Source organism: Castor canadensis, chromosome 13 (genome assembly GCF_047511655.1).
Source record: "Castor canadensis chromosome 13, mCasCan1.hap1v2, whole genome shotgun sequence".
Taxonomy (NCBI): domain Eukaryota; kingdom Metazoa; phylum Chordata; class Mammalia; order Rodentia; family Castoridae; genus Castor; species Castor canadensis.
This window is the reverse complement of record NC_133398.1, coordinates 38161850-38176251: the sequence shown is the minus strand read 5'-3', so window position 1 is coordinate 38176251 and position 14402 is coordinate 38161850. Positions and strand designations below refer to the sequence as shown.

General features: G+C 37.1%; 1 protein-coding gene and 1 pseudogene across 13 annotated transcripts in view; one reads left to right on the top strand and one right to left on the bottom strand.

Moving 5' to 3' along the window:
* The window catches only part of Unc13b (unc-13 homolog B), a 197953-nt gene that overhangs the window by 110034 nt on the left and 73517 nt on the right, over positions 1-14402 (top strand). For all 13 annotated transcript variants that reach the window (XM_074051534.1, XM_074051535.1, XM_074051538.1 and 10 more), the window contains one exon: positions 1343-1433. In XM_074051534.1, coding sequence (XP_073907635.1) covers positions 1343-1433 — 91 coding nt within the window. The remainder of the gene's footprint in view (positions 1-1342; positions 1434-14402) is intronic.
* Positions 8808-9919, bottom strand: LOC109685313 (ran-specific GTPase-activating protein pseudogene; annotated as a pseudogene).

Here is a 14402-nt window from a genome sequence, read left to right as displayed (position 1 = left end):
CCTCTTGCCTCCACTTCCCAAGGGCTGAGATTACAGGCACGCACCACCACACCCAGCTCTGTTCTTGGCTTTTAGTCATCTCATTTGGCGTATGTACTAGATAAGATAGTCAGAAGACTGAACTCTGGTCCACCCTTCCCACTGAAAAGCTGGCTCTTTCTGGACCTTAACTTGGCAGATACTGTTGTCAGGGCTGAGCTCTTTTTTCTTTCTTTTTTTTTTTTTTTGGGTGGGACTAGAATTTGAACTCAAGGCTTCACACTTACAAGTTCTGCTTGAACCACACCTCCAGTCCATTTTGCTCTGGTTAGTTTGGGGATGGGGGACTCATAAACTATTTGCCTGGGTTAGCCTTAAACCATAATCTTCCTGGTTTCAGCCTCACTTGTAGCTAAAATTACAGGCATGAGCCACTGTGTCCAGCAGGACTGAGCTCTTGATAAAGAAGCAGAAGTGCCTACCATGAGTACTTGTTTTTCTCTTCCTATTGTGTCCTCTTGGGACCTAGCAGTGCACATGAAACCCAGTTCTGACTTGGCCAGACATGCTTACAATTGTTTTAGAACAACCAACTCATTTGGATGGCATCAGAGCCTGGCATATATTTTGTATGCACAGGTAGTAGACATTTGTTCACTACCTTGGCTTTAGAGTCCAGAAGGAGAAAGGGGAAACATTAACACCAAAAATTAACCACTATTTCAGTTAAGAACCTGGATGATGACTTTTCTCATACAAAGTAGAGTTTCTGTCTCAAACATACTTTGTTATATTTATTATTCATTTTACTGAGGCAGCTCAAGAAACAAGATCGTGGCAGGAAAGAGCTGTGATTTTTTTTTTCTTGGCATTTTTCTTATCTAGGAATTGGTAAATCTTCCAAAATAGTGTAGCTGGAAGGGTTCATAGGAATGAAATTCTGCCCTGATGTAGCTATACAACTGTTCCCCCCATTGGAGGCTGGTGGTCTCTAGAGGTAAGATGAGAGAGGTTGAAAGGCTTATTCCACACCTCTCTGCATGGTTTCTATGCTTGACATTGACTCAGGTCCCTTACCTGGCTTCTAGGGTTATGACCTCTCCCTGCCTAGTAAGCTGCCTCATTGGGTAAGTGAAAAAAGGGAGAGTGAGAACAGATAAAAAGCTAAAAGGAGTTGTCATTTTAGAGAAGAATTGTTTTTGCATTAGGTATTCAGAATTGTGCTGTTTTAGTGGCCTGAATCACTAAACAAGTGTAGGCATGAGTATAAACCATTTTATTATAGATATTTTGCATTGTTGCTTTGAGTACTGTCACCTTGTGGTCTTTGCTATTTTTAAGAAATTCTTTTCTTTGTTACAAGTCTTCCTGAGGAGAATGTGTCTTCACCATTTACCCAAGCCAGAGCACACTGGATCCGAGCAGTTACCAAGGTCCGACTCCAGCTGCAGGAGGTAGGAAATCTGTTCCAATAATGGTTGAGACAGTTTTTTCTTTGAAATTGGGAGACATATGGTGCCGGAGAAGCCATCAGTGATTAGTCATCTTCTTACAGTGTGCTTCTGGGAATGCATGGCAGTTAAACTAGAACCTTAAGAGATGGGAGGTGGCCTTGGCTTTTTCTGTGCTGATTAATGGAAATCAAATAGACCTAGTGGGTGAAAACTTGAAGGTACAGTTATATGCTTATTTTCAGTTCTGTCATGTCTTTGAAACCATTTTAGGTTGAGGTTAGGGAAGGGCACTATTTCAAGGCCTCTTAGGTCAGTTCAAGTACTGCTGGCTGATGTACACAGGAACAGAAGTAGGGTATAGAAATTTTTATGGATTCCCTAATTTAAGACCCAAGGCATCAAAACATTAAGATATACAACAATGTAGAAAGTAAAATAAATATTTTTCATTTTCAGTGTTTCCAGTTTCCTTATAACAAAATGTGTCCTTATCTGTGTGTCAGTAGATAAGCAAACTTCAGGAAGAAGGGATGTTTTTAAGTGACAGATGACTGTCACTAGTATAAAGCATGCCAGATACTAAAAAATGCAAGCATGCTCACATGTGTAAACATATCCCCCCTCCCCCCCACATTTTTTTGGCAATACTGGGGTTTGAACTCTGAGCCTCACACTTGCCAGGCAGGCACTCTATCACTTGAGCCATTTCACCAGCCCTATTTTATTTATTTATTTATTTTAATTTTTATTTTTTTATTATTCATATGTGCATACAATGCTTGGGTCATTTCTCCCCGCTTCCCCCACCCCCTCCCTTACCACCAACTCCGGCCCCGCCCCCCACCCCATACCCGGCAGAAACTATTTTGCCCTTATCTCTAATTTTGTTGAAGAGAGAATATAAGCAATAATAGGAAGGAACAAGGGTTTTTGCTAGTTGAGATAAGGATAGCTATACAGGGAGTTGACTCACATTAATTTCCTGTGCATGTGTGTTACCTTCTAGGTTAATTCTTTTTGATCTAACCTTTTCTCTAGTTCCTGGTCCCCTTCTCCTATTGGCCTCAGTTGTTTTTAAGGTATCTGCTTTAGTTTCTCTGCGTTGAGGGCAACAAATGCTAGCTAATTTTTTAGGTGTCTTACTGCACTCGCTTTTATCTTGTAATCAAAGTTCAATCCCCTTGTGTTTGCCCTTGATCTAATGTCCGCATATGAGGGAGAACATACGATTTTTGGTCTTTTGTCACCAGCACTATTTTAAAATAATTTCACACTTAAGGAAAAATTGCAAAACAGTGGTATAAAGGATTCCCATATCCCCCTCACCCAACGCACCAGTTGTTGATATTCACATTTGCTTCATCACCCTCCCTCCATTCTGATCAATCTTTTTCTCAGCATTTGAAAGTTGGAGACATGGTATTCTGTCACTTCTAAATATTCTTATATTGCCCCCAAAATAAATATCCTCTCCTAAATAACCATCCAAATTAGGAAAACAACATTAACAACACTATCACTAGGATCCCATGCAAATTTTGCCAGTCATCCTAACAAGGTCTCTCTCTCCTTTCTGATATGGAATCCAATCCAGGATGGCGTGTTGCATTTAATAATTGTGACTTTTTAATCTCCTTTACTCTGGAATGGTTCCTCAGTCTTTTCCATCTTCCACAGTTTTTAATGCTATAGACTTTTCATTTTGTAGCATGTTCTTCTGTTTCATTCAGTATTTCCTCATGTTCAGATTCAGGCCAGGCTTTCTTGGTGGAAATCACAAAACCCATGCTGTGCTCTTTTCGGTGCATGGCATCAGGAAGTACATATCAACCTGTCCTATTGTTTATGTTAGCCTTAATCATTTGGTTAAGTTTGTATCAACTGGGTTTCTCCATTTTAAAGCCACCCCTTTTACCTTTTTATTTGGTAAGTGCTTTGTTGTGCGATCCTCTGAGACTGTTGATATCTTTGATATCAATGATGAAGTATCATTGATGATTTGTCTGAAGCCGTCATCACTAAGGATGGTTGCCAAATACCAACTTTGTTTTCATTAACCTTTTTACATTAATTAGTGTTAGCAGAAGGTGGAGATTTTCTATTTCTCTTGGTAATTTAAATTAGTATGAACTTATGGGTTCCTACTTTATGATATGAACAGTAATCTATTAATATCACTTATTTTGATGCTTAAATTGTTCTAGCTTCATATAAGCACCTGTAATTTGACTATAAAAAATGCTTACAATATACTCAATATATATAAACATCTTTCTCCGTCTCATACATATATGGTGGTACTGGGGTTTGAACTCAGGGCTTTGTGCTTGCTAGATAGGCATTCTGCCACCTGAGCCCTGTCTCCAGCATATATATATATATATATATATATATACACAGTGAGACACTGTCTCAAAACTATGTAGTTTTGAGACAGTGTCTCACTGTATAGCCCAGGTTGGTCTAGAACTCACAATCATCCTACCTCAGCCCGAGTGCTATAATTGTAGGTGTGTACCACTATGTCCTGCTTATAAAACTTATTTTTTATCATTAATAAATCTTTAAAGTTTTTAAAATGTTTATTTCTTTTATGCTTTTCACATTTTAGCTTTCATGTAATTAATACATTAATATAATTGTATGTGTGTATAATTTTAAAATGAATAATAAGGCTGTTTAATCAAAAATACTAGGGGTCCATTGATGTAGACTGACATGAGGTAAACATTTAAGCTGAATGTTTATAGTCAATCTTCTTACTAATTTTTTATTTCTAATTTTTTCAGAAGTAAGAGTCTTGCAATTCTTATTGTAAAGGAAAATAAAATCACTTTTTTTCATGTAAAAGGAAAGTTCTGAATGAAAAAAATAAGAATATATTGCAGCAGTCACAATTTAAGTTATAAGATAATTCAGAGACTCTCAAAGAATAGCTGAAAACATTTGCTAAACATTGGAATTATCTAAAGAAAAGGCATGGTTTCTCTAAGAGTAACAACCATTGCTGTAAACCTGAATAGGAAAACAGCAGTGAAGATATTCAGAACATGGGTAGAGTAACTGGAAGTTGATTATTTAAGAGGAGAAAGATAAACCAGAGTTTAGAGTGCACCATTTATACTTAACATGAGATTTTCTGCCAGATTGGTTGAGATTGTGACAGAGTGAAGTAAACGTAGCACCAAAGATTTTTTTTCCCCATGAGTAATTGAAGTTCTGCCTATGTTACCCCTTGGTAGTTAGTTTCTTATTTATCATAGAATTTATTTGGCAAGCATAAGTAAATATTAACATCTTCTATTTTTCCTTTTATATAAAGGGTGGTATATTATACACACCGAGACCATCTTTTCCTTTATCACTTCCATATCAGCTCTAAGAGAATTTTTTTCATTTTTTATAGCAGAATAATTATGTAAATGTTTATTTAACTAATCCTCTGTTGGATTTCATTTGGTCACTTTGAGTCATTTGGTATAATAAGCCATGTTAGAAGTGAGAAATCTTTTATGTGTCATTTCACATGTATACAAATATATCTGAGGGGAATATGCATTTGTAATCCCTATACATATTGCTAAATTCCAAGTCAATTTTCAATAACTTAAAAAAATAAAGATTTGTTGTTTGCCCATGCTATATGTCATGTCAAAGAGTTCTGCTTTTAAGTTATCTTCTGTGATGGGGCTAATGGAGCAACCAGCATCAGGAACATTGCCAGTCACAATGGTAAAAGGAAAGCAAAGATAATAAGTGAATGAAAACATAGCAACTTACACTCTGGTTCTTAAAACTTCTGCTCAGAAATTACATACATCACTTTTGTTCACATTTACTCTGCAAAGCACCTTCCTAACCCTATCTAACTCAAGTGAATAGTATGAAAGACCTTGAAAGATACAAAGAAGGCTGTTTGTGAATGGCTTTAGTGACTGCTTCAAAGGATATAAGCTTTCCAAAAGGAGTGTACTAATTTATACTCCTACTAATAATGCCATGAGGGTGCTTTTTCCTAACCCACCAACAGAGTGAATTGTCAAGCTTTTGGATTTTTGGTAGTCTTTTAGATAGTGTCTCTAGTTTAAAATATGTATTCCTTACTAGTAAAGTTGAGCATATTTTCATATGTATAAAGGCTACTGGTAGCTATATCTGTGAATGGTCTATTCTTTGCCCATTTTCTATTGAGCTTTGGTATTTTCCTAACTAATTCTCAGGAGCTTTTTATGTTTCAGAGAAATTAATTCTTTGCCTGTTATGAATTGCCAGTTTTTCTCAGTGTATCATTGTGAGGAAATCTTCACGAACCACATTTTCTTAAACCAGAAAATGGAGAGAATAATAGTATCTTTCTCTTAGCATTGTAAATCATCTGGTAAAGCTATGATTTTTAAAAAGGAAATCATAAAAAATACTTCAATGGCTCCACATTGCCTTCATGACAGAATAAAATCTTTTATGATATAGCTCAGTACTACTCAAAGTGTGATTCATGGACCAGCACAGTCTAGCTCAGGAACTGTTTGTTTCTAGTTTTTGATGAAATAAGTACTGAAATTGAAAGTGAGCATTTAGAAGCAATTAATTGTCATTAATTGTTACTGATGTCAACCACATCAGTGGCCTTGTCTCATTACAGTATGGACTACAAATATCAGACTGTGACATTGAAATAGAAAATCAGGTCCTTAACAAAATGTAGTTTGGAAAGCACTCATATAGATCCTACCTGCCTTTCCAGCCTTAACTGTTTCTGCTACCCTGTTTAGTTAATATTTCCAACCTACTGAATGATTTTTTTCTCCAGAAGTTCTCAGAGACATTGCACTTGCTGCTTCCCATACCTAGAATATTCTCTTATCTAACCTAAGTAACTTTTCATTTTTTAAAAAGCCAGACAGGTATCAGTTTTTTTGGTTTGTTTTGGATAAAGTCTTCAGACTCTATGAACACTTTCTGGATTGGCATTTACCATGAGGTAATAGGGATACTTGTTTACTAATATGCCTTCCTTTGTACTTCTGCAAGTTCCTTGAATGTCCAAGCCATGCTTTTTATTGGTGGTATTCTAGAACCCAATATAGAACCTGGTAGAGTATATTTAGCCAATCTTTTATGGATGATTAAGTAGCCAGAAATGTCCATCATCATTTCTACCAAATTCTCCTTTATGTTCAAATTAATCCTGTTTTTAGCTTTTTCCAAGGCCCAGCACTTAAAGCCAATAACAGCAAAATATTAACTATTAACATTAGCTATGCGTTTTAGTTTTATATATTTATATATGAAGATAAATTTACTTAACTTGGATTATTTTTATTTTCTCACTTAGTTTTTATAAATTTTATTGTTATTAAATATTTTAAAAACATTCAGTAATTATTACTAGGTAATATTATTTAAATATAATATATTATATGTCCAATAACATTTCTTATTATTTTATTAAAAAACAATGTTATGATGAACATCACCTTATGCAAATCTGTTTTCATTTCTGATTAACTTAGCTTTCTTGAAATATTCAAATAATTTACGAAGCTAAAGAGGGTACTCTTTGGGGGCTGAGGATGTGGCTCAATTCATAGAGTGCCTGCATAGCATATGTAAATAGGCCCAGGGTTCAATTGCCAGTATTGATAAAATAAAAAAAGTATATTCTTTTTTTTAAGACAATCAATTTCTAAATTTATTTTAGAAAGCCTTTTTCAGTTTGTGCTTTCATATCTGAATGGGCTGCAGCCACATTGAGTATTATTATTTTAACTAATTCTTATCAATTTGAACAAGGTATGGTATCCTGTGTTTTAATTTGCATTCCTCTGATTGTGATTTGAATTTCCCCATAAGTTTAGTCATTTATACTTATTTATTTTATTAAATATTTTATTAATATATTTTAAAGTATTAATATATTTTATTAAGTAGATTTTGGGAAACTGACATTGAAACCTAGCTATGCTTATGTCATTCTTATAAGATTGTCAGAAATTTAAGGGAAGAGATTATATAGGGTCATGTCTGTATCCTCTGGATGAATACCTGGCCTTATGCACTTAATAAGTGTTTGATGACATTGTTAATGCTGATGAGACAGTAATGTTGGTAGTGTGGGTGGGAATGGATATGAATCTGTACCTTATTTGGTTTAGTTTCAGAAAAATCTGGGGGAGGAGGTGAGACTTTTAGCTCTAGAAACAGAGACTGCGGTGGCAGCAGGTGGGTGGGTGTTTCAGGTGGAAGGGACAGTAAAGGAGAAGGCATGGAGATAAGCTATAAGGAAGGCTTGACAGAAGCCCTTGGGCTGTTGAAAGCTGAGGAAGGAGAGTCTTAGTAAACAGGGACAGAACTGAGTAACCAGATTAGCAGGACTGTGTTTAAATGGAGCCATGCTAGGAGATCTGAGATTGTAGCAGGTCAGCCTGAGAGATGATCAGTATTTTCTCAGGGGCTATCACTAAGACAAAGAGCAAATCAACTGTTTCCTGCAGAGTTGTGCTCTTACATGTTATGACCTCCCCACCAAGCAAAAAGAGTTCCTTCTTGTGTTATAACTGAAGTCCTGAAAAAGGAACCACTTTAGGATCCTACCTCTTAAGATTTAGAAGCACCAAGAAGACACTTTCCGTAATCTCATACTCCAGGATTTTCTTTGATCATGGCTACCTAGCTTAACCTTCACTTCCTCAACTCTGCTCCTGTGAAGACCACCAGCTTCTCATCCCTCCTTTTTTTCTCAAAGTCTTTAAACCTTCTCCCTATCATTGCTATTGTAATGTTTTTAATAGGTAATAGATATGGGAACATAAGATTTAAAAGTTATGTATAATGCAAATTTTCCCTCTACTTTAGACTCCCAGGGCTGTAGTCCCTTTTACCCATCGCATCACTTGTGTCTTGTGAATCATTACATAAATAATGCACACTACAAGCATGTGTGTATTCATAAGTGAATGTATGTGTATATCACACACATACTCCTTTACCTCACTTTTTTATTTACTATTATATCTTTGAGATTTTTCATATTAGTACCAATAGAGCTACTGCTCTATTAAGAACTACATAGTTTTTCTACTAGCACAAACAGAGCTACTGCTTTTTAAAATAGCTACATAGTATTTGTTTCTATGGATGTATTATAATTTAGACACTGTTCAGGGCCTCACACTTTGCTATGCAAGTACTCTACCTCTTGAGCCACACCCCCAGTCCTTTTTTCTTTCTTTTTTTTTTTTTTAGGCAGAGTCTTATGCTTTTGCTTTTGCAGGGGCTGGCCTCGAATTGCAATCCTCCACATCTGCTTCCTTACTAGCTGGGATTCCAAGGTTGTACCACTACACCTGGCCCTGGATCTTTAAGTTGTTTCTAGTATTTTTTTTTTTTTCCAGGTTTCAAAGGCGTTTTTTATTCACTATTTTGATGACTATAAATAAGTGTTTCCACTATGGAAAAGAAAGTTAGCACAGTACATTTTCATGACTGGGGAATGGATTTTCTGAAGTCATCTTCAGTAGGGTAAAAACTTAGGAAAAACAAAAATAAACAAAAAAAAAAACAACCTGAATGTTGGAATTCAGTTCTTTTTATATAAAGTCCCTTGTAAAAACAAAACAGAATAAAAACAAACCAAAAAGGAAGGGCAGGGCAAAATCAAAAAAAAAAAAAAAAAAAAAAGTAAAGAAAAGAAAGAAAGGAAAAGGAGAGGACGACTCATTGCTTCTCCTCTGATTTCTCTTCTGCTTCTGCCTCATCTCCAGTCTCCTTTACAGAAAGAGCTTCCAGCTTTTCAGCCACTTTTTCAGCATTATCATTTTTGCCTGGTCCTGCTTTCTTTTCTCTCTCTTCAATCTCTTTCCTGCACTCTTCAAACTTTGTTTTGAACTTCTGTGCATTCTCAGCATTTAGGAATCGAATGGCGAGTAGCTCCGGCTTGGGGCACTCATCAGCAAAGTCAGCATGGGTGTTCCAGACCCAGGCACGGTCACTGCCAGCATTCGGCTTCAGTTCCATCATTGGTGTGATGTAGTGGTTGGCACATATCTTCAGGGTCTTGTCCCTCCTCATAAGGAGGCGGATGGTCCCTTTCTCCTTGTGCTTCAGGAGCTTGACATCGCCAGTGCCTCGCTCCTTCCATTCTGGGAGGTCATTCTCCGAAGCAAATCGGAAGAGCTTGGCCCGCATTTTAAAAAGTTCCTCTTCATCTTCCTCCAGTGTTTTAATTTCTTGCTCAGGAAGAGAAACTATTGGCTCAAACTGGGGGTCGTGGTTGGACTCATCTGCATTCTCAGTGGAAGTGTCATGGTCCTCATGACTGTCCTTGGCGGCCGCCATGGGGGCGCGGCGGCGGCGGCGGCTCGACTGGTTCGGTCGTCGCTGACTCCGCGGCCTCTAGGTGGCTAGTCGTAGCTTCTTTCCTCCGCGTCTGGCGCCGGCGCCTCCCGCCCGCCCGCTCTTCCCTCCGCCCCGCGACCCGAACCCTGACCCCTCTGTTTCTAGTATTTTCATGCAAATCCTGTCCATAAACTTGAATACTTTTAAGACCTTTCTTAACCATAGCTTTTGGCACTCTTCTTGGAACTCACAGTAAGTATTGGAATAGACCATACTACTGCTTCATGAACCAGACAGACCTCCCCAAGACAAGGGCTCTGGCTGCTGCCCTGAATGCTGTAAGACAGCCTTCATTCCCAATAGGCCCTTTGGGAAACTGAATAGTCCTTACCTGATATCTGCAACCAGAAACAAAACATTCTTCAACCGTGACTGAAATCTGTCTGTATGCTGTGATTGTATAGTGGTTAGTACTCTGCGTTGTGAAATCTGGCTGTATTCTCATACCCTCTTTGGTGAAGACTATGCCTTTTTTTGTATGCTTCATGTGTTAACTGGGTCAAGAGTAAGACTTGATTTTCTTTGTCTCTCTCTGCTACTTCTAAGTCATTACTGGGTTCCTGTACCCATCTTCCTTGTAATTATATTACAACTTTGCCATAACTCTTTATATTAAATTAAATTATATTATATTATATCATATCATTTATACAATTATTATATATATCATTATTACAATTTTCCCATGACTTTTCATTCACTGAAAACTAATACCTGTATCATTTTTTCTTTCAAGCCCGACTCAAAGTAACTACATTTATTGAATGCTACCATATCTATGTCTCAGGCATTATGCCAGGTGCTTTATATGCATTACTCTATGAGTTTTCCATAATAATTTTATGAACTAGGCTTCTTTAATAGAACCATTCTCTAGGTTAAGGAACTGACTGTTTAAAAAAGTAGAAACATGGGCTGGTGGAGTGGCTCAAGCGGTAAGAACACCTGCCTAGCAAGCGTGAGGCCCTGAGTTCACAAAGGGAGAAACTTATCCAGGATCATTCAGGTAGTAAGAGTAGAACTGAGATACAAATTTGGATCCATTTAACTCCAAAATCTGTGTTTTAAATGTTGTCTGCCACTATAATCTTAGAACTCTCTGGTTTCGAATTGTGTTCCACAGGACTCCAGTCTAGACTTGTGTTAACAAGTGTCAAGTGAGAAAGGATTCCATGATCAAGGAAATTTGGGAAACACTCAGTTCAGTAGAGTGTAACAGCAACAGATCAATTTGGGGTGGGGTATCAAACACAGGATTTCTCAGAAACTTGAATATACTTAAATTTGAATTCTTCAAGGAAGGAATATAGCCTGTACAGCATTATTGCAGCTTGCTTCACTGACCATGAAACTCTGTTTTAGAGAAGCACTGTGTTGGACTCATTTTCTAAGGAATATACTTGAGGAAGGTTTGTTTCAGGGGATTTCATTGTTGTTTCATTAAAATTGCATTTGTCAAGGTTGTCATTGAGCTGCTAGTTGACTAACATTGTGCTTGCTTTTCAGTCTCTATCGTATTGGACCTCTCTGCAGTATATGACACTTTTTGAGCACTCTCTCCTATTTTTGTTTTTTTTTTTGAGGCAAGGCCTCTCTATATAGAGTAGGTTCTGATCCTCTTGCCTCAGCCTCCCAAATGCTGGGATTACAGCATGAATCACCACACCTGGCCTCTCTCTTTTTTTTGACTGCTAGGAAACTGTACCCTGCTCTCTTCTTCTCTGGTCTCTTTTCAGTCTTCCCTTTCTGATTTTTCTCCTTGCTCACTTCTTAAATGTCGGTCTTCCCAGGGTTCTTTCCTCGATCTTTTCGTATAACACTATACATTCTTCCTATGAAATTCCATTCGTTATGTCAGCAACCTCCTAATAGGTGGATTGCTCCTTCCTTTTGTATACCTCGCCTTGATCTCTCTCTCTTACAGACTTCTATTTCCAACTTTTTCTTGGATACTTACTTCCATCAGCATCTCCTAACTAAAAGATTTCACCTCTCATTCCACCACCTATTTTATGTCCTATATTTGGTTCCCATGCTCCCCAAATCAATCCTGAACCCACAAAATGTGATTGGATTCTTTAGATGTACAAAAAGTAAAGTCATTCCTTCTTTGAATAGAAGAATTAAGAGTAGGAGTTTCACTTATGTTCAGAGTGAGGGAAGGACAAGGTACAAGCTGTCTTGTACATATAATAGGTGCTCTATAAATACTTGTTGACAGGATAAATGAAAAGGGTGTAGAGTATTGAAGCTACTTTTCTTGCGTTTTGGGGAGTTACTTTGTGGAAAGGAAGGAAACAGTTTTTCTTAAGAAATCTCTAAAAAACAAGAGATCATACTTGACCATGATTACTTTGGGATTTAACTGGTTTTTTTTTTTTTTCAATGCTGGGGGATTGAACCCAGGACCTTAGGCATACTAGGCAAGTGCTCCACTATTGAGCTACACCCCCAGCCCTAAGCAATTTTTTTTAATTACCAGATTTTCTTCTTTATCAGTCACCTATAGTCCCCCCTCTCCTTGAAACTTCTACTTCCTGTAACTATTTTTAGATAGAGACACAGATACCATGCTTTGTGTGCTCTTCCAACCTTCTCATTCTATCCTACTTCTGCATCATTTCCCCTCAGTGGCTTAAAAAGGGGAGTCTCAATGCTTTCATTTTGTTTTTATAACAAATATTTTGTTATTGAGATGTAATTGATGTAACATAAAACTCACCATTTTATTTGGATTTTTGTTTGTTTGTTTTGGTGGGACTAAGGTTTGAACTCAGGGATTTGCACTTGCAAAGCAGGTGCTTTACCACTTGAGCCACACCTCCAGTCCCAAACTCACCATTTTAAAATGTACAAGTGAACATACCTTCCAGCAGTCCTATTGCCTCTTTACCACTTGAGAAATGCCAGACTTTTTTTCCAAAGTGGGTGTGTTATTTTACAACAAATAAAAAGTGGTTGTATGAGGGTTCCAATTTCTCCATGTCCTTGTCAACCCTTATTATTGTCTCTCTCTCTTTTTAAAATTACAGCCATCTTTGTGGATGTTAAAGTGGCATCTCACTGTGGTTTTGATTTATATTTTCTTAATAACTAATGATGTTGAACATCTTTCTATGTGTTTGTTTAACATTTGCATATTTTCTTTTGAGAAATACCTGTTCAAAGACTTTGCCCAATTTTAAATTGAATTATTTGTCTTGGGAACCCAACTGGATAATAATTAAAGTTTTAGGTAGAAAGAAATTTGAAAGGTGAAACTAAGTGGATGACAATATAGTAGGGCCCCTTTTCCACAATTTGATTTTCTGTGGTTTCAGGTACCTGTTATCAGCCTGAGTCTGAAAATATAACATGGAAAATTCCAGAAGTAAGCATAAGTTTTAAATTATATGCTATTCTGAGCAGCACAGTGAATATCATACCTTCCTATTCTGTCAACCTTTTGTCCAATGTATCCATATTGTATTTGCTACGTGCCTGTTAGTCGCTTAGTAGCCATCTGGCAAATGTCATAGCATTGCATTGTTTGTGTTCAGATAGTTCTTATTTTACTTAATAATGGCACTAAAGTGGAAGAGTAGTAGTGCTGGCAAATTGACTATGCCAAAGAGAAGCAGTGAAATGCTTTCCTTTAAGTGAAAAGGTGAAAGTTTATTCATAGGTATGTATGTATATACAGGAAAAAGCAGTATAAAAAAGGCTTAGCACTATCCATGGCTTAAATCACCTTTAGAGGATCTTAGAAATGTAACCCCTGTGGATAAGGGGGGTGTATACTTTAGTGATTTCTTTAGGATTAAGCTGAAGTCTTTTAAACAAAGTGTTTCCACCACTCCCACCTCTGAGGGACGCCATGATATCATTAACCTGTCTGGAGTCAGATATTGGCAGCAGGCTTGAGTTCTAGCTGGTAACAATTTTCTGGGCACAGTACCAATAAAGGGAGGTGCTTAGCTCTAATGGAATAAGTCAGATTGATAGCTTTCTACAAAATTACTTATTTCCACATAGTAACCAAACTGACCTTTCTTGCTCTACCACCTTATCTTGACGTCGGCTGCTTGTTTGACCATCTAGCCAATGAGAACATCTGACAGTGGTTGGAAAAAAGCTCTGTTCCTCGGTAAGAGAAAATCTCCTTGGTAAAATGATCCACAAGAAAGCAACTAATGTAATTATTTTATTTTTTTTAATTGACTAGTAAGTTAGCACCACTGGGTACTGTTGGGGCTATTTGTAATATATTTTCTTATCCTTCAGGAGTTTATAGACTAGAGGGGAGATACAAATATGTAACAGTTACATATTTAAAGACTACTTCTCAGACACTTTTTTTGGTTTCATTCTCATTTTTTCTATAGCATTTCATAGTGCTTTTAGAAAACTCCTTGTAGTTTCCTATTTTCTTGCTTTCCCTATTCTAAGATGCTCACTTTTTTTTTTTTTTTTTCCTTTCTCATCTCACTTGACTGCTTTTCTATTCCTGTCCTTTTCTACAGTATTCCCCTCAGGTCTGTGTCTATCTGTCTGTCTGTCTCTGTCTGTCCCTCTCTCTCTCTCTCAGTCCAA